Below are 21,113 nucleotides of genomic sequence, written 5' to 3'. Positions count from 1 at the left end.
CTGGACTGGCTAAGGCAGATGTGGGTGAGGGACCTGTAGGGAGGTGACTATGGCAGTGTTTATATTGATTTTGACTTTGCTCTTTTCCTCCCAGACTTTTCTGGCCATTTCTGACCCTTTTCCATGGATCCCGGCCAGAAGGTGCTTTAGTCTAGTGGCAGCTTTCAGGCCTTGCTTTGGGCCAATCCCTTTTGGGTTGACTTTTGCCCAGAGGGGATGGGTCACTTCAGGTGTTTGATTTAGAAGTTATATTCTTTGTGTTCCGTATTGTATATTCACTGTATTAAAGTCCCTTTTCATTAAAGTTTTATATATGTTTTGTCTTCTTGCGGCGGATGGTAGAACCCACTTAGAGCAGGCAGGATTTTGGGGCCTTAGGGATGTCCCTCTCCCCCTGTTCTGGAACAGATTTGGGGTGCCCTATAACAAAACAATGGGTGCACAGAGCTGGCGATATCAGGCCATTTCATGGCTCTGTAATGCGGACTTCAGGGATGGAACCATGTGAGCAAAGTTTCATAAAGGAGAAGAGGCAAGCACTGGGGCCGGAGGTCCAGGACCTGAGTGACCCAGCATCTGCCATCCTGGGTACCAAGGGTGCAAATAAAAGCTGCAGCTACTAGTAAAGGCAAGATGATGAGCAACATTGAGTAAGTCCTGCACTTGATTTGATTGCTGCAAAAGCAGGCCCTCTGAGCTTTTGGTTACATGTAGTTTATCTGGGAAGTGATCCCAGGAAAGATCGTGAGGGAGTATAAATGGGAAATAGGGAAGGGATGGAAGTCAGTGAAGAGTGCATTGATCAGTGGGTTGCTGCCATGGCAACTGATACTCAATCCCAAGGGGCCCTGGGGCACCATGTGGGCCACACCTCAGGTTACCCCATCAACAGGCCGGAAGTCTAGACATTCACCCTCTGCTACTGAGAATGAATTCCCCTTAGAGGCTTTAAGTGTGCCTTAAGAGGCCTTAGGCACACTTCCAAAGTGTGATCACATGGTAGAATGTTCCGGCAATGACCCTCCAGGTCCAGGAGGTGAGAGAGCAAAGTCTGCACGGACCTGAAGTGAAGTGGCCATAGTCTCAGCCAGCGTTCAGCCCCACTATTGAACAAAGAGCCAGATAAAGATTTAAAAAAGGGGTTTTCGGTCTTTTCCCATCACAGTGTATTCTTTAGAAACCAGGGAAGTCAGAAGCCCCAGCCTCCGCCTTACTCTGCACATGGACAGCACGAACACATCTTTAGGTTAAAATAACAGGACCAGAAGCTCCCTCACCTCCCTGTCAAGAGTGATCCTGTTTCTTACAGCGATGATTCACTGTTCCTACGTATATAAACCAAACTCAAACACAATGTTGGAACGGTTGCAGTCAGATGTGTCGGACGGGTTCCTGGGGCTGAATTCTTCCTTGGGTTTTCTAATACATGACTTTTTATTTCTGTCCACAAGCAGATGCCCACAGGCAGAGCTGAGGGGTTGTCTCAGGTGACCCCAAGATGGGCCCGAGCCCAGCAGCATGCTTGGCACAGTCCAGCCAAATGCATATGAACTAAAAAGGAAAAGAAACCACAGCTTCGGCCTGGGGAATGCGTGGGGAATCCACAGGCAGCCAACGAGCAGAAAACGTGACTACGCACTCACACAGAAGGGTCCCCCACACGCTCAGACGCGAACACAACTTTCCCACCTGTGTCATGAAACAGAAAAGGCAGAAGGTCAGAAGGAGCAGCAAGAAGCCCGGGGTGGGAGGGGGCCCAGGGGGCAGGTAGAGGCCTGGCAGCCCTGGCTCTTCTAGCAAGATCTTCCCCGGGACACAGGACTGAAGCCAGAAACTGAACCAAATGTTTCAGGAAGGAAAAGGAAGTGCTGCTGGAGTGCACAGCCGCAAGCATCAGGAGCAACGACAGAGCGGGAGAAACTGATTTCGGAGCATAAATGCCTCTGCCCACTGTCTCCTGGGCCACGGCTCCTCGCTCCGCTCCCCTGGAAAGCGGCCAAGAGAATCTGTCCCCAAATGATGCCCTAGTGGTGTTTTAAATTCTGGTTCTCAGACACACATTCTCACCCACGAGCAGACACCAGGGATTCCAAAAAGAAGCCCCACGTTTGTTTAAATTTTCTCAGCTGCTCCATGACTCTGCAATGACCCCAGCTGGAAGGTTTTTCCAGACACGGGACAGAAAGTCCTGGAGGAGGAGGGAGGCATTGTTTTTGAGGATGTTCTGAGAACGGCTGAGGAACTGGACGGACCCAGCACCCAAGGCACATCCAGACTGCCTTATCTTGGGTTTCTATTTCTGTCTCGCTATCCATCACTTTCTCCCTGACAGAGGGCTGCCATTTAGATCCCCTGTGTCTAGAAAGGTCCCTGTAATTTGGTAGGAACTGCACAGAGTTGACCTAGATCAGACAGAACAGGAAGCTAGGGGGAGAAGTGGGGTGCGGCCTCCTGGGGTGCCACCAGGCCTTGCCAAGCTCTCCACAGTAGGAGGAAAGAGACAGTTGCCCCCTGGGGGCCTGTGCCTGGCAGTGGACACTGAGGGACAAGATGGAAGTCTGGGCCCCTCGGGAGACCTGTCTGGAGAATCTGTGACTTGCAGGTGGGCTGGTGGCGTCTGACGTCCCACGGCTGGAGGGAAGAGGATTCAGGGTCTGGCTGGAGGCATGGGCTCCAGGGGCTAGACAGGAGGAGGAGGCCGGCGAGTTAGCTGGGTTGGAAGGAGCCACCTTGACTGGGCAGTCAAACTGGGGGAAGGCCAAGGTTGGCTGAGGTCATGGGCAAGGAGAGCTAAGAATGGTTTGCACTGGGAAGCAGTGGGCAAAGAAGGCAGCAGAGTCTTGGCTCTGCCCAGACTCCAGGATCTGCGAGGAGGCGACTTCAGGCTTCCATGGGGCTTGAGCACTAACTGCAGGGGCCTCTGGGCCAGGAGGAGGCCTGGCTGCCAGGGCAGCTGCGGAGCTCTGCGCCTGCGCAGTCTACGGGAATCCACTTGGAAGGATGAGAGCAGCCACAGGCCAGCGCCTGTGTTCACGGCCCTTCCCCTCCTCCCTCTCACACACACTCCCCAGCTCCATGGGAGGGGCCGCACAGATTCCGTGCCAGCAGCCTCAAGTGGATCCCCCAGAAATCATGAGCTGGTTAGTGGCAAAGCCAAGAGTCCTTCAAACTCCACACCCTGGGCTGCTTCCCAAATCTAACAAGAGGCTAATTTCATCAGTACACAGAAGGCAAACGCTGCTGACCACAGGTGGGGGTTCAAGGACTGCTTGAGGCTGGACTGAGCCAAAGGCCAGGGAGTGAGGCAGGTGGCAGATGTGGGGGTCGGGGCTATCCTGAGGCCTGAGAAGGGAGGATCCTGGCCAGTGGAGGGAAGGGGGCCGCCCCTGAAAGCCAGGCCAGGGAGGCCCCTCCTCTCCTCCCACAGTGAGCGGCTGCCAAGGCTGCTTGCTGACTAAAGTCCCTGGCTGAGAAGCTGGCCAGCATGGCTGCTGCCCCTCGGCCGCTCTGCCAAGCACGTCTGGGACAGTCATGAGGTTGGAAGGACAGTGCCTGGCAGGGTTATGACGACTCTGGCGGCCGTGAGCACTGGATGAACCCGCATGAACCTGCCTGGCCTCCTCATTTCTCTGACCACAGTTGCAGTAACAGAGGAACCGAGGGAAGGACAAGATGGGGAGGCTGGGGCTGGGAGAGAAGTGGGGTTCCATGCGAGGCCTCCCTCACCTTCCCCGGTAGTGGCCTTCCCACCTGTGTGCTACTTGTGAACTAAGGCTGCTGCCTTCTATAGAAATGCACCCAGAAGGGCCCACAGGGGCCATTCACGCTCCCCAAGGTGGCTGCCATGAGGTGGGGGACAGTGAGAAGGGACACATCCTGGCGCCAGGAGTCTCTGCACAGCTCTAGCCTGATGTCAACCAGCGGGAAACCCTATTGGTGAGGAGCCGATTCCACGAGCCTCCTGAGGGTTCCTGGGGGGGAAAGGTGGCATCACCTCTGGACCAGAGCAGCCTCTGGGAGGGGAGAAGGCCGGATGCCCTGTTTCTGGATGGAGAGCTGGCTGGCAAGCCCCATCCCAGCAGTCACTGCCTCCACTGGCTCCCCCAGGCCTCCTATAAAGGAAATAAATTAAAGGAGGAGAAGGAGGGGGAGGGAGACTCCCTCTGGGTTCTTTTTAATTGTCTTGCTGTGATTGCCTATTTAAGCCCACCTGGCAGAAAGAGGAGTAAAAACACTTCACTCTCCTTAGGGGGCCCCAGAGAGAAAGGCAAGGGAGAGCTGAGCAAGCAGCGGGGAGGGGAAGCTGGGGGAGGGGGGCTGGGAGGTAGGGGTGCCTGGAAGGAAACCACAAGACTTCCCAGGAAAAAGACTAGGGGGAAGCTAATCTTTTCAGGTGAGGGCCACGACCCCGGGACAGGATCCCGGGAAGGGCAGCCTTCAGGGAAGCTGAAGTTCAGGCCCTGAGATAAAATGAAGGAGGGCAGGGCACTGGCGGGACCTCCTTATCTGTGAAATGGGCATGGCCGCGTCTTCGGTCACTAAACTGCTGAGACAGGATTGCGAAGACACACAGGAAGGGCTTAGAGGCCACTCAGGGGGTGACCATCATGGCCGCCCGGCCGCCAGGCCACCTGCAGTGTGCGCCTGCCACCCCCGTGTGAGCTTAGCTGAGAAAGACCTGCCAAAGGCTTCTTCTTACCAGAAAAGGGGGGGTGAAGGATAACCCTGAGCTGTGGTCTCCTGGGCAGGGAGCAAAGAACCAGCCTCAGTCAGGAGTAAACAGCAAGAGCTGCCTAGCTGGCGAATTAGGAAAAAAAGGAGGTACCAAGATACCCTCCACAGCTGAAATCCTCAGCCACGGTTGGGCCCCCACCTGCAGACACACACCTTGGCCCACTCTCCCCCAGAGGGTCTGGCTTTCCAGCAGACGACACTTGAGGAAATGGGACACGGGTCGAGGAGCTTTTTGAGTGTCTGAAGGGTTTCTGTGTGCTGAGCAAGTGGGGAACCTCTGGGCAACCGACATGAGCAGCTGCAGAAGCACCTGGAAGGGGGTTGGTCCTGGACAAGTCTCCCCAATTAGCTCTTCCTGGAGTCAACCACAGAAGACAGGAAGTCTCCAAGGAGTTTTGCAAACAAGTGGATTCTGGAACACGGGGAGGAGCTGAAAACTCCCAAGGGAACATCAGTAGTTACTGCACCCTTTCCCAAGGCTCCAGTTTCATGCAGAGGTCAGTGAAGGTCAGTGGTCAGGACTATTGAGCTTGGACCACACTGTCACAGTTCATGCTTAGGAGCCAAGTGCTGAGCGTCTAACCTTTCAACCAGCAACTATTTCTCCCTCTCTATTTCACAGGAGAGGAAACGGAGGTACGGAGGGTGTCTTGCCTAGCAGACTAGAAGTGGCAGACTAGAATCTGTAACTAAAGTCTGGCTATTAACCTCCCAGCTTCCTGCCTCTCCTTTCTCCTGAGAGGGCCCCGTGTGGCCTGAACCCCACCTCCTCTCAGTTCTAGGTTTATGGAGGAGGGAGGCCCATCTATCATTCTCAGGAGCCAAAGCCCATAATCCAGCCCACCAGCAATGAGAAGATGGAGCCTTCTACAATAAGACTTGGACATGCATTAGTAGGTATAAATGTGCTCTCAGCTACTCCAGGGGGACAGAAGTCTCCCCCAAAGAAGTCTTTCACAAGAGCTCTGCTTCAGTACATATATATATTTTTAAAGATTTATTTATTTATGCATAGTGGGGTACAGGCCAGATGTACAGGGGTAGTGAGAGATTCACTAGAGCCAGAGTGGGGAGCAGAACAGGCAGAACTGTCAAAAAACATTGCTGAAGGGAGCAGTGGGCGGGTCAGGAGAGGTCCGCTGCACCATGGGGGTCACTTCCGGGGCTGAGGATCGAACTCTGCACTGTCAGCTCGCTTGCAGTGCTATACTTTAACCTGTTGCGCCACCAGGAAGGGCCCTGCTTCAGTACATATTTGAGAAGGGTCAGGCCTTGTTAAACAATAGTCCTAGTAGATTTCAGAGGCCGCTCCCATCTCTCCCACTAAGTGAACTTCATAAGTGCCTGGAATGAACCATCCCACAATTTTCTTTTCACTGACAAAAAAAAAAAAAAAAAAAAAGTGATCTAATCTCACCTGCTTTTCTATGCTCAAAGCACAAATTGTTTCTCATCATTTATAAGAGGCTAATTTTAAGCATTAGTAAATAAACACTAACATTAAACAGGAAGATCATCCAGAAAAGCCTAAAAAGACAAGTCTCCTAAGGCTGGGGATTCTCCTATGAGTCTTGACAGCTGTATAACTCCCTGAGTTAGGGGGTGCGGGGGGTGGGGGTGGGACGGGACACTAGATTTCCTGAAGAAAGATCAGGAGAGAGAATTAGCTGGAGGTGAAAAGAAACCTCTTTGTCTATGAACAATGGGCCTCAGTAATTCCTGTCAGCCTACAAGAGTGTATTACACAGGAAACACAAGCAGAGAGATCTGGGGTGGTGGTTAAGCCCATGGGGTTCACATATCAGAAGTGTCAAGGCCCAGCCCCGGCAGCAGATATTCTCTCTAATCCTCAGTTTACTTAGCTATAAAATGGACAATGAAAACAAAGCTTCCCACATCACAGAGCTCTAGGGGGGATGGAGTGATCAGACCCATAAAATGCTCATTGGCACAGGGCCCGATACAAGGGCATACTGAGAAATGGCAGCATGTGAGCCGCAATCCCCAGCCTGACACACATGCCCTAATGGCCCTCTCTGTGTGGTGAAGAGGCTCCCATTCTCTCTGGCACGTGCTTTTGCCACAGTGCTGACTTGTCACAACACAAACTCCCTGGAATCTTATTGTGGACAGCTGACAATCACGAGTTTCCAGCACAATTTTGTCCTAACTGGCTTTCTGGGTTTCTTTCTTGAGGCAGATGTTCAGAATAAGCAGAGCCAGAGCAGGATGGGCATTCTGCATAGGTGCCCTGCGCATTGCCACACTCCCTGCATGCCAGCGGCAGGGACTGGAGGGCCGTATGCAAGCCAGGGGAGGAAAGAACTCTTGGAGGAAATGACTTGCGTTCTAGGAGCCACTTCAAAGGTGGCATTGTGCGGTGCCTGCCAGTCAATTCCATGAGGTTTGGCTCCTCCCGAAAGTCACCGCTCCAGTCAGCAGTGTCCAGAGACCGGGAAGCAGCTCACATGACCCCTCCTGTTTGGTGGCCTCTATGTCTGCAAGCTAACTCCATTTCCTTTTCAGCAACACCTTGGGTCACTGAAAAGCTACTAAGCTCCCTTTAAGCTGCGTACTTACTTGTGGAGAGTGGGTCTTCAAGCACTTCCGGGAGGTCACCATCCTGTCCATCCAGAGTCTGGGTCACTCCTTGGGGTGAAAAGCCCGCCCCATCTCCTTCTCCGGAGGGCAAGCTGGCTTGCTCGGCAGGCGCTGCCCTTCCTGGGCTTCCATCTGTCCCTGCTGGAGTGCCGTCGGCAGGGTCCAGGCTCTCCGTGCTCCCACAACAGCCTGGCTCCTTCCTCGAGTCCTGGACGCTGCTGGTGGCAGGCATGGGAGGGCGGCTGTCCCCAGGGCAGCGGTACTGAGGGATGACCCCGACGAACTTCAGGCCCCGACTCGCTGCCTCCTGGATCTGAGAGGGAGACAAACAGAAGGAGGGGAGCCAAGTGAATGGGGTGCTCTACCCAAGGGAGGGTTGTGTGTGTGTGCATATTCTAAGCCCCTCACGGCCCTTTGAGGGTATTTCACCAGTTTGAACATCAGCGCTATCAAGCTGGGAGAGGCTCCATGTCCTCAAGACCAGCCCCGCCCCCTCCCCCAACCCTGGCCCAGTTGGGGACACTGACTTTTTTGGTTTTGACTATTCGGTCTGATGAAAAAAGAAAGCAATTGGTGGTGAACAGTTGGCTTCACCTTAGCAACATCGCATTCGTCCCTATTACTGATTTTTAAGAGGCTAGAAAAAGGTTCTCAAAGGATGAGCTGAAACAAAGAGTTTGAAAGAGGAAGTTCATGTTCTGTGAGTTTATTTTTTCGCTATTTTCTTTTCTGATGAATCACCTACTTCCTGCCAATCAGACGACTGCATGATGAAGTCTGTGTTTATAACCATATACTAACTAGCAGATGACATTTTATGACCCAGAGAACTTCCTCTTTTAAACAATTGTTTTGGCAGAGAAGGGCAGAGGTGGGGAAAGTCACCGCTGGACAAAAACTGATGGGGACAGGCTGCAGAGAGAGAGTTGTGACCACCTGCTTCTCCATGTTCTCAGGCCCCAGGTAGCCAAGGAGCCCGAGACCCCTTCTCTGTTTCCTTCCCTCAATATGGGGGCAGATTCTTGAATCTCCTCACAGTTTAGGTCTCGAACAACTTCCTGAGCCCCAAGGGGAGGTGGTGGGACAAGGTGCCACAGGGAACACTGAAGCCCTTGAACTCTCCCCTCCCTACAGATGCTCCCAGGCATTCCAGTTTAACTAGTTCTAAATAAAAGAAAAACTCAAAGTAATGGTCTAATCAATTCCAGGAAGAGCCATATCAAACTAGGGTCTTTGGGAGACCTTCTGTTCAAATAAATCAGGAGACCTCAAAGCCGTCTAAGATTCAGTCACCAAGCCCAGAGAGGATGACCTCAGACGATCCAGAGGCCTCTGCAGTGACCACCTGCTGTCATTTAGCAATAACGGGAAATACCAGCCTTGAACTACTCTCTCCAAGGGCAGAGCAAACGGTGAGTACCCAGGGCTTAGCATCAGGAATGGCACCCAGGAATGGTCACCACATGACCAAGAGAACAGCTCTCAACGCATCAGGACACGTTATATTCTTGGACATGGATGCACAATGGTATTCCAAATCACTCCTCAAGGCTAAAAGAAGTCTTCCTATGAATCCTGAAACTTCATTTTTCACTCACTAATCTGCGATAGTGGGCCACCTGTTTTTAGAAATTATTTTCTAAACTGTCTACCAGGAGATACAGGGAATAAAGCTTTTAAAAGCAAAGACTAGGGAGATACTTAACCAAAGAACCTTGGGTTGGGGGTGCTTGGTGACACACAAGACGGACCTTTGAGCTTTCTAGTAACCTGGGCAAAAAGGGAAAAGAGATGGATTATAACGTCCTCGAATCGAGGAGACATGCCAGGTCAGTAAGAAAGAAGCATACTTTGCTAACAAGGAACTGAGAACTATGGTGTCTGACTCTTGTCACTTAGGGAACAACAGGGGCCTCCCTCAGTTTTACAGAAACTGAAGAGACATTTTTCTTATGCCATTTATATATTCTTAATGCTGGGAGAAGTGAGGATATCATGCTAAAGCACAGATCTTTGCAGATCCCTCTAAGTGGATTGCAGTGAACAGTGGCGGTTGTCTGACGGATGTGGGCACTAAGCCGTGTCAGAGCTGGCACCGGGCCACTGCAGCTCCACGTTCTCAAGTTCTCACTGCAGCGGGGTGAGCTGCCTTCTCCCTCGTCCTAACTGTGAAGTAATGCTGCCAGGCTTCCTCAGAGGGTTTGTGAAGACTGGCTCCTCGTTTAGTTTTGAACACAGTATGCACGTTCTTTTTTTTTTTTTTTAATTTTTAAATTAATTTATTTTTAATAATATAATGGTTTATTTTTACATCATGTTGTGCCTGTTTCCATCTCCATTGTAATCCCCGTGGGCTTCCCACCACCAAATCGCCGACTGTGCATTCTCAACGCGCTAAACCTTCAGTTCAAGGAAATGAAAATTAAACGTCTACAAATTTCTATTTGAGAAAATATTAGTGATTTCCAGAAACAGCTCCTGTAGAAAGGACCATTCGTTCTCCAGTTCCCCCATGCCTCAACTGTAGATTCACCTTTCCAGCCCCCAACACTCCAGCCCTGCTTTCACCCTAATAAACTGCCAGTCTGAGCTCCCCACCTGCTGCTGTCCCTGGGGGGCACCCGCCTGTCTTGGCCCCCACTACTACCATCTCACGCAAGAAACAGCTCTGGCTACTGAAGCAATGTGACAAGCTGGCCGCCTTGAGGGCTCAGCCACCCGCCAGTCTCAACTTGCGTTGTGCAGTGTGAAGGGCCAGAGGCCCAGGCTGGCGCCCCAGGGGCGCATCTCGCCAGCTCAGTGAACCGGAGCATGTTATAGTTTTCTACGCCTCTGTTTTCTCACCTCTAGAATGGGGGATTCACACCTCTGTGTAGCTGCTCTGAGGCTGGATGTTACATGTGACGGGGAGCTGGAGGAGGGAGGAGGGGGGGTAGAGGAGTTAGGTGGCCGTCGTTACTGCTCTACCCTCTCTCGGACTGCGCCCAGGTTCCCATGGCCATGCAGACAGTGGAGTCCTCCAGCAGACTCCGAGGAGGGGACTCTCCTAGCGCCCCACTGGGGCTTGACGCACCAGAGAGGCCTGGGCCAAAATCAGCAAATTCCCCTTTCCCTACAACCTGCTGGATGTTCATGTCCCTTCGGCCCACTGACCTGCCCCCCAGGCTCTGAGTCTGGCTGGTTTCCTTAAGCCTAATTCCCTCTAGGTTTGTCTGGCAGAGGTTCTCAAAACATGGTGCTGTATTCACAGCAGCAGCAGCAGCAGCAGCACGTGGGGAGCTGTAGAAATGCAAATTCTCAGGCCCCACTAAGCAGAAACTGAAGCAGAAGCTTGGAATGTGTTTCAGCCAGCCCTCCAGTTGAGTGCCGCCTAATGCCTGGGAGTCTCTGCTGGAACTCACGGGGCAGGAGGGCAGGAATTCTGTGCCCAAATGATGGTGGCACGTAGCAGGCGAAAAATAGGACGTTCTGAATGAATGAATGAACGAACGAACGAACGAACGAACGAACGAACGAACGAACACATGCACGGGTAATGAGCAAATACATGTATATGTCTCTTCTCCAAGAAGGAGCTCCTTGAAGGTAAGGATGGAGTCGAATTGGTTTTTCAGTTTCAGAATTCAACAAAACTGTTTTAACTCCCTACACTGGCTCAGACCAACATAGCACTTGAGGTTCAACTTTCAAGAATTTCGGCCAATTAGTGTAAACAGGCTTTAAAAATAATTATACTAGCATGGCACAATAATACTATGATAATTTTATAAGAAGTCAGGATTCTAAGCTTCACAGACAGTTACATAATACTTCTATTTGTAATATTTCAAAACTCATCTTGATAGAGGAAGGCGTGGGGGGGAAGTGAAGGGGGCCATCACAAGGTTGACTCACACAAAGGGGATATATAGACGGGGCTAGTGTAGCAACTGGCACAGCCATAAAATCAAAGTCCTCAGGTGCCAATGTCTGAATGCCAGGATGTGGCAGAGATGTCTCAGCAGATAACAGACTGCTGGGGGCTGTGTCTGAAGCTCAGACCTAAAAGGTAAAAGATAAGGACTTGGAGATGAAGCTCCCTAGGGGATCTCCGGCCCTCTCAGATTCTATTCAAAGTCAACAAACCCAGGCCCACAGGAGTGAGTCTCTCTCCCAGGGAGAGGCTGCCTATATCTGAGCAGTCTTCACCAGCAGGGACAGCAGTGAAGGGAGGATCTTTATGGCAAAACTCAGTATGCAACAGCCTAATATGCTGAAACTTCTAGAAATATTTCTGGAACATGACATGAGAAGCCAGAATGCTGAAATGAAAACCACGAGGGCCATACACAGCAGTCACTGGAAACCATGCCAATCAAGGCTCCCACTTCACCCTGCAGGGAAGCCTAGCCCCACCTTTCCCACCAAGAACAGAGAATGGGGTTCTGAGAACAAAGCACAAGATTTCTTTGAATGTTCATCTTTTCTTTTAAATGTCAATAACTTTTTTTTTTTTTGTATCCAGCACCTTAGTTCTGCATAGTATCCAACTTTAAAAAAGATGCCAAGGTTCCTTTCCTCTACCCCTTGCCCCCCCACCTCACCCCCCCAAAGTCTTCCAGGGAAATTCACATCCTGGGACGATGAAATATCTTTTTTCATAAATCTTTGTCGGCAGCTATGTTTACTTCCTTTGGGTGCATTCCTGGAAGCAGAATTAATGGGTCAAGGGATATTAACTTTTCAGAGACCTGGTACAAGCTGCCAAATTGCTTACCAGAAAGGAGGAGTCGTTCTCTTTAACCAGAAGAAACGCATTTAGAGTTCTGCAGATAGATATTTGGCTAGACCCTGGGGACCTTGGCAGTCTGATTTTCTGCCTTACTGCAGTTAGGTGCTCTCGTTTCTTCTTCTCATGACGATTACATAGTGTTTCTCAATCGGAAACCTACTTGTTTCACAATCACTCATTTATTCATTCATAACTTCAACTGAACAACACTCACATGCATCCTCACAGTGGGCACTGATGTGCCCATTGGGGTTCACCCTCGGCCACCAGGTCTCCTCATTCTATGCTCCCACAGTGGCCTCCTGGACCCAAACGGATTCCTTCCCAGTCAATCACCTGAATCCCTCCCGGTTCAGACCAATAGCTACCCCTGATGGGTCCACCCTCAAACTCACCCTCACACTGGAGCTCAAGGCACGGTCCTTTCCCTTTTGCTAAGGCTGTGCATCTGCTCACCAAATCCTTCCAGTCTTCTCCAATGGCTCTGGAATCCTCCCCCCATTCTCCATGCATCTCAGGGCACTTTACTTCACTTCAGATCCTTATCATCTGGACATGACATGTGAGCCAGTAACGGACACCGCCACTGTTATCACGCTACACCAGGTCTTCTTGGGCATGGGGTCAACTAAACATGGAAGATCAAATCACAAAGACGCAGGTTGCCCCACCCCCCATTTCTCTAATAAATGTGGTTAGTCACAAAAATTGTTAACATTGTACCACTCCTGTATAAAGGATTTTAATATGCATTATCTTAGGCCTCCAAGTAGTACTTCATAGGAGAGGAAATTGGCTCGGTGAGTTACATGACTGATGGAGCTTCACAGAACTAATCACAGGCAAAGTCCAGATTTAAATATCCCAAGTCCTACCTACACTCCTTCAGAGTTACTGATGGGGGAAGGAATGCAGGCGAGGCATCACAAGACTGAGTCACACAGGCGGAAAGCATAGCAGGGGCTAGTGCAGCAATAGACACAGCCAGAAAATCAAGATCCTCGGGCACCAAAGCCCGGTGAAGACAAGGACTTGGAGATGGAGATGAAGCTCACTAGGGAATTATTCAAAGTCAACAAACGCAGGCTCACCAGGAGCGAGCCCTCCCAAAGAGAAGCTGGCTATATCTGGGCAGTTGCTCCGCCTGCCTGGGGCGGCCGCTCCTCTGCCCACCTGTGCCTAGGCAGGTGCTTCTTCCCACACACTCTCTCTCTCCCTCTGCTGGGCAGCAGCCTCCTGCCTGCCTGTGACCTGCACCATGCTGGGACTTCTCTGCACTGACCTCCCTCAGCGGAGGCCGCTCTCCTAAGGCCACCTGCCTGCAGCCATGCAGGTCTCTCTCTGCAAGCCTGTCCCTTTCGGGGCCGCTCTTCCTGTCCACTTGAACCTATGCAGGTGTCTTTCCCTCTCCTGTCTCTTTCTAATAAACTTCCTCTTTAAATATACCTGAGTCTCTCATGAAGAATCTCGCCATGAGCCACTGAAAGGGGCGCTCTGGGGAAACCTTTCCCAGAGTGAACCCCAGGACCCTGAACTCAAAAAAACGACATCAATACCATTCAACTGCTCTGTAATAAATAAGAATAAGTTAAATGGTCACTATATTTTCTCAACTTCAAATCAGGGATCATAATGTGAAAAAGATTTTTTTTTCCTTAAAAATTTATTTCTGTAAGTCTCAACTATAACAACGAGATAATGAAATTATACATTTTAATTAAATATTTAAAGACTCACTTATTAACAAAAACAGCATGACATTGGATAGCCCAGAAAATCTAGAACATATTGTGTTACTCAACCTTCAACATGCATATCATGCTGCTAATGATAAGTGTGAATATATCCTTTGGGGGCCTCCCTGGTGGCTTGAGGGGCTAAAGTGCAGCATAATGAAGCTCTCCACAGCCACTGCAGCACGAGTTCGATCTCCGGCCAGGGAGGAGACTCACATGGCACAGCAGACCTCTCCTGTCTCACCCACTGCTCCCCTCAGCAGTGTATTCCGGTCAATCTGCCTGTTCTGCTCTCTACACTGTCTCTGGTGAATCTTCTCACCTCCCACACCTCTGGCCTGTACCCCAGTTCTGGTATGCATAAATAAAAATAAATCTTTTTTAAAAAAAGAAAAAAAAAGCCTTTGTCTAGTACAGGAATTTGTGGTTTAGAGTACACATATTAGTCAGGGTGAAACCAGTTAAGGAGAAATAGGACAAGGGTTGGATTTAGTCAAAATGAAAGTTATAGGTCACATAAGAAAAGGAGCAGAAAAGGTTACTGTTGGTCAACAGGAATGGAAGCATCCAAGGCCATGAAATATACAGGTCAATACAGACTGAGACCATTTTGTCTGAATCTTAAAAAAGGAGTGGTGGTGAATTTCAGGTGTTAACTAAACACAAATAAGTAGCTTGGTCAACAAAAGTCTCACGTTGTCGTAAAGGTGTTATTTAGACATGATTAATAGCTGCATCAAGTCACCTTAAAGTCAACCCTCCATAAGGTGACTGGGCCTTATCCAACCTGTCAAAGGCCTTAAGAGCAAAGATGGAGGTTTTTATGACGAAGGAATTCTGCTTCCAAACAACACAGAAAACTGCCTGGATTTCCAACCTTTGGACTCAAGACTGCAACAGCACTCTTATTAGAGTTGGACAGCCCCACAGATTCTAACTTGTGAGCTCCCACTAGTTGCTTAAAATAAACTCCTCTCAATCTCAGGGTCTCACAGATATGTAAACAGCTGGATGGGTTGTTGGGTAGATGAATGAATGGATAGGTGAATAGATAGACAGATAGGCAGGCAAACAGACAATCCCACTAATAATATTTCTCTGGCACAATATGCCCAACACGGGAGGAAAGCAGGTGAAGAGGATTACTCAGGGGACTGAGGTCTCCAGATGTAAAGCTGGCTTGGCATGAAATGAAGAGGTGACTAAGAGTTGCCCACAGGTGGCGAGAGAGCTTGTGCCCCTACAGAAACCAACCCCTATGACTCAAGGTCCCAAGACAGGGCTGACTCCAGCAAGAAGGTTGACAGCACTTGGGTCCCAGGAGAGAAAATTCCCCCACCACATTTTGAGGTAAGGGAAATTCAATTCCAATGAAATGATATGAAGAATTAAATTCTTTGGCCCTCTGTGGCCACATCACAAGTGTTCAACAGCCCCTTTTGCCCAGTGACTGTAGTATTGGAAAATGTCAGTGGGAACATTTACATCATGACAGAAAATTCTACTGACAGTATTGCTCCAGAGCATGTAAAATACTGTGTTCAAACTGGGACCATGGAGCAAAGACCAAAGCCCAGAAGAGTTGTCCTCACCCAGCTAGGAACACGGAGAAAAGACCTGCGAGGAGAACTCAGCCGAAGCTGCAAGACCCCAGGCTCCCCCTAAATACCAGGGCATACCCACAATGGAAACAGATAAATCAGATCTCAAAACATTATGTCCGCTAAGCAATTAAAGAGACTTCGTCATTCCCTCTAGGCCGAGTCAAAGGACGTGTGCCAGACTTCATGGTTTGTTCCTGTGTGGCTGCCTAAACCCGTAGTTGGTAAAATAACCTCACTCAGAGGTGAACACGTGGGCATACAGACATGGCCTGGGGTGAGGGCTCCCATCGAAACAAGGCTAGGCAAGGCAGAGAAGGGCATGCTCTAAGTTACCTGGAGGAGAGAAGGTCTCCAGTGCACCGACCTGAAATCCCCATCACAAGAGCTGACATTTACTGAGGTTTACCACGTGCCAAGCACTGTTTTAAGAGCTTTACATGGATTAGCTCATTTAATCCCTAAATTAACAAAAAACAATATTTTTATTTTATCCTCATGTAAAGATTCTAGTCCATCATCCCTTTGGGGTGGTGGGGGGGGCAAGTGGGGGCTTCCCATATACCAACAAACAATTGCCTGACTCCAGCTGGGTGTCCTACAACCACCTCAATTCTGACATTATCCACCCAGACATCAGATCCCACAGTCCCACAAGCCTGCTCCCTCCTCTGTGCTCCTGACCCACCTTAGACTCCAGGGTCCAAATACCTCTCTCCTGGGCCCCCATCATTTGCTACAGTTGCTCCCAGAACCCAGAGAAATGCTTTAGTTACTAGATCACTGTTTTCATAGAAAAGGTGTAACTGAGGAACAGCCAGCTGGAAGAGATGCAGAGCGCAAGACACGGGAAAGGCACAGAGCCCCCGATTCATCCGGAAGGACACTCTGCCCGCCTGCCCCCCTCCCAATGTGCTCATCAGCCTGGATGCTTTCTGAACCCCGACCTTTTGGGTTTTCATGCAAACTTCATTAAACAGGCATAATTAATTAAATCATTGGCCATTGGTGATGGATGCACCCTTCAGTCTCTCTCCTCTCCCCAGAGGTCCAGAGGTGGGACTGAAAGTTTCAATCCTCCAATCACAAGACTGGTTCTCTTGGCTTGTCGTTAACTTAACAACAGTCGCTTTTACTGCTCTCACTTGGTAAATGCCGAGAGACTTAGGAGCTGTGCCAGAAACAGGAACAAAGACCAAATATTATTTCTGACTCTAAATCTCAATATCACACAGCATTACAGAATAGAAAATGGAGGCACAGAGAGACTGAGGAACTTGCCCAACGTCATACAGCTAGTAATGGAGGCCGGGTTCCAGCCTATGAACCCTGCCCAGCACTGTGTTTGCTAGAATATACCCCAACCTCTAATATCATGCAATGCTTTAATTGAATCTGCAGTGTCTCTGGCTTTCACCAGCTAATACCACACAAGTTTGAAAATGCCAATAACATTTCTTGGGGATCACACAATAGGAAAGGGGCAGCAATGGCCCTGAGACACATTGCAGGGGGGGAGGTCCCTGATTTTATGGCTGATCACTGGGTGGGGTGCATGGTATAGAAACAGGGTATTGGCTGGACTCACAGGTTTTCTAGCTCTGGTTGCAGGTACGTGCTTTACATGGTCTCATGTTTATTTCCCCCACGCTCCACCCCCCAACCCCATACCACCACCTCCACAGAGGAAAGCACATCCCAGCTAGTTAGGTTTCAACAGGAAGGTAACAAACAAGGACTAGGGTAACCCAGTAACACAAACAAGGACCAAGTTCCAAGGACCCTGTGACAATACTAACCAGGCCTAGATCTTACAGAGAGTTGTTGATCTTGAATCTTTAGAGTCTGGTCTTTTTAGTCCATGGACAATGAGATGTCACCAGGGTTTCCAAACAGCAGTGACATCATCAGGCCAACCCCGGGAAAATGAATCTATACACAGGATGTGGTGCATTGCTGTGGGGTGGGTGGTCATGAAAATGAGCAGGCAGGAGGCAGAGAGCGAGGCTGGGGCTCGGGAGTAGCGGCAGTGCTGGTGGGAGAGGTCACAAGTGCCACAATGGCCATGGGAAAGGATGTGAGAGGTGGATGGGACCTAAAGTTGAGTCAGCGACCTGTTGAGGAAAAGGCGATACACCACCAGACTCTGATGTGTTAAACAACTGGAAACTGTCATCCAAGCAAGGGCACTTCAGAGGACAGACGGTGAAACTATTCATAATCATGCTGCAACACCAAACATGAGCTGGGACTGCCCGGGCAAACCAAGACACTCCAGTTGAGCAAGACCAGCAAAGAGGACCCAGAGAGCTGCTTCTAACAGGCGCAGATGACTGCACTTGCTCAAGCTTCTCTGTCCAGTTGGGGTCCTCTTCTTTAACACCTCCCTGCCATACATGTACATCCTTGGTGTTCTCTGCCATAAACATCCAACCCATTCCGCCCACTCAGAATCACAAGAAAGGCTCTTGGTCTTTGGTCTAGATCGTGAGTGGCCACCCGCTGGCTGACCTGCAATCCTCCCATCCACCCCTGGCCACTATATTAGCCTATCCTTTAGATGGTCCTATCCCTTATCCCACAATGATAGCCGGGAGCAAAAGAAATCATTCCAAGTCCCCTTGAATTCATGGCAAATAATCAAAGAAGCATTAGACAGGTTGATCAGAGAAACAGGTAAAAAGTTTAGTAACGACAGGTCTACCTCTTGTATACATGAAATCCCCAGCATGAGTAACTCATACACATGACCTCAATGACTATCTTAAATTGTTTAAAACAGAAGGATTTTGAAGGGGGAAAGGGAAGATCAATAGGGAGGTGACTGGGGAAGGCACAGTAGACTAAGTATGTAGAGTAAGTTCTACCTTCTCTAGGAAAGCGGTAAGAAGATTAGGTCTTTGGGTACAAAGTTTACATGTAAATATCTTTTTCAAAAAAAACTTTCATTCGACCTTCAGAACCTTTCCACAAAACCAACCTTTTGCCAAAAAGACCTATTTTGGGGTAGCAGATTTTTACTCCCGTGCATGGTGCTTCTTCCCCTCCACCTTCACAAGCCTTTACTCCTGTACCTTTCTAAGTTCTTCCCCCAGAGGGCTCTAGCACTTGGCTTGCTTTCGAGATGCTATTCCATGCAATCCCCTCATGACTGGGTCAGGGCCCCCTCTTTCCATTTACGCCTTCCCTGAAATCTCAGTCTAAGATGATCACCGGGGACCCACCAACATATCTCTTTGTTTAAGTTTCATTCACTTTTTCCACAAATTTTCTTACTAATCTGTTTCCAACTTGAATGAGACTCCATGAGGGCAGCAATGCTATTTTGTCCCCTGCTAAGTTCTCAGCATCTGTTATATTCCTGGTACCTACTTAGTACTCGATTAATGTTGATTAAAGGAATGAATGGTTAAGAGGTTGAGTTTGCAGAATCTGAGGTCACTCTCAAAGGAGAAACTATGGGGCCAATAATGTTTTACAGATACACTCATTTGAGATTTAGAAAAATCTGCACTCCTTTGCAATTTGTATCATTTTAATGTGGGGAAGGGAGAAAGAGGGGAATTAAAAATTAAAACCTAGAGAAATTAAGGGGTTGCAAGTCCAAAGGTACTTCTCAAAAAGGCAACACTGTTCAGATAAAATTATTTGCTATGCCTGGACTTTAACAAACCAGGTCAATCTTCCCCTCAGGAAAAAAGAAAATATGCACCCATAGACAATCTGTTAGTACCAGTACTTCTTACCAACATAAAAAAAAATGCCTCATAACCACTGTGCCATCTTTCATAAAGGTACTACCTATGATGAGACAATGCATTTCCTAAAAATAAAAGAAAGTCCACCTAGAATCCAGAATCCTGGAGCTGCTGAAGTTGATAATGCCAATTTTTTTCCAGAGTTGATTGTTACTCTTTAATCAGTTCCTTAGTGCAGAGTGTACTATGATTGGTGAAAGAGTGATCAGAAGTAAAAATCACAAGTAGTACATGCTTATCTTGCAAATCAAAAAAACTGGAAAAGTGTAAAGAAGCAAATGAAAATTTCATGCTAGACTCCACATATATAACCATGATACGTATTTCCTCTATTTCTCTTCAGCTTTATGTATCTAGAGAACGCCAATTTTTAATTCTGGTGATACCACTAACCCTGGCATGACAAGTTGAGGACAAAGTACCACAAGGACTTATTAAAATGGCTGGGAATGTTCTGGAAAACCAGTTTTAGAGTCTTCGTGGAACTCAAATCTCAGCACCACAGTAAAATGATTAAGGCGAAAGAACATAAGTTTAAAAAGCTTTAACCAGGAGCAGATGTTTGCCTTCACACCACACTGCTTTAACATCAGAATTCATGATTCCGCACCCCCCCCCCCAACCTCCTGATTTACATAGGCTTCCAAAACATTAATGAAAGGCACTTTTACAAAATGTTGAGCTGGTGTGGTTGCACCAATGCTTTTCTGGTTTTAACCCTTGGTTTAAATGTCCTTTTCTATTCCCATGACTGTAGACCAACAAAAATATAACATGGTCATAAATGGCATTTGAAACTCCCATGATAAACAGAGCAGTTAAACTAAGTACGAGGGGATGGTTTTCATTACAATGTGCTAGAGAAATGAATGTTTTATTGTTTTTTGGTAAATACCCTGGAGAACCCTGGGAGAGTTTTTCTGGAAGATGGAAATGATTTGCGAGCATGTCAGATCTCATGAAGATATATGTGATCTCGTTGTGTAACAACAAGGGTGTTTAGGGAAGGAAGACTTGGCATTTCCAACTGTTAAGAATTACACTTAAACATTATTTTCAATGCCCAATGACTTCTCTTTTTCATCTTCCCCTTATTTTCACTTTTTGGCTTTCATTTTTATTTTTTACGTATTCTAATAGTCTACGAGTTCCCAAAGTTCCCTCCCAGCAGGACGAACTGAAAATGTCAGATCATGTCTGAATTCATGGACATGGCTGAAAGTATTTTCCTAAGATGGTCCTAACAATATTTCACATCTCACCAGATCTTCTAGAACCTTATACTTCCCAGTCAAAGGGTGGAATCCTACTGCCCTCTGCTTGAAGGCCTTTGTGGGGGTCTTGACCCATGAGTATAATGAAGAGGAAGCTAAATGATTTTTGAGACCTGATCATAAAAATTTCATGAACTTCCACACCTTGTTTCCTTGGGATGCTTACTCTTAGAGTCTTCTCATCATATATTTTTTTAAAGATGTATTTATTTATGCATACAAAGCTGGGGTACAGGCCAGAGGTGCAGGGGCGGCGAGAGGCTTCACCAGAGACAGAGTGGGGAGCAGAACAGGCAGATCGACGAAGTACGCTGCTGAGGGGAGCAGCAGGCGGGTCAGGGGAGGTCTGCCACACCACGTGGTCTCCTCCAGGGAGGCGGGAATCGAACTCATGCGGAAGTGGCTTTAGCTTCTCAGTGCTGTGCTTTAACCCGCTGCGCCACCAGGGAGGGCCCCTTCTCATCATGTTTTGAGGAAGCTAACCAATCTATGGAGAGGCCTCCCATTTGCCATGTGAGGGTACCATCTTGAAAGTGGAGTGTCACCCTGTTCCCCCAGTCACTGACGAGCCACCCCAGCTGTCTAGTTTCCTCTGACAAGTTCTGACCAAGCTGTATACATGTAAGAGCAAAATAAAT

General features: G+C 48.7%; 1 protein-coding gene across 1 annotated transcript in view; it reads right to left on the bottom strand.

Moving 5' to 3' along the window:
- The window catches only part of RFTN1 (raftlin, lipid raft linker 1), a 161,891-nt gene that overhangs the window by 46,533 nt on the left and 94,245 nt on the right, over nt 1-21,113 (bottom strand). Inside the window, exon 4 of the mRNA XM_004692186.2 lies at nt 7,315-7,648. Within this exon, the coding sequence (XP_004692243.1) occupies nt 7,315-7,648 (334 nt within the window). The remainder of the gene's footprint in view (nt 1-7,314; nt 7,649-21,113) is intronic.

The sequence above is a fragment of the Condylura cristata genome, unplaced genomic scaffold (genome assembly GCF_000260355.1).
Source record: "Condylura cristata isolate star-nosed mole 26May11 unplaced genomic scaffold, ConCri1.0 scaffold00033, whole genome shotgun sequence".
Lineage (NCBI taxonomy): Eukaryota > Metazoa > Chordata > Mammalia > Eulipotyphla > Talpidae > Condylura > Condylura cristata.
Note: the sequence above shows the minus strand (reverse complement) of the source record. Positions and strands in the feature narration are given on the sequence as shown.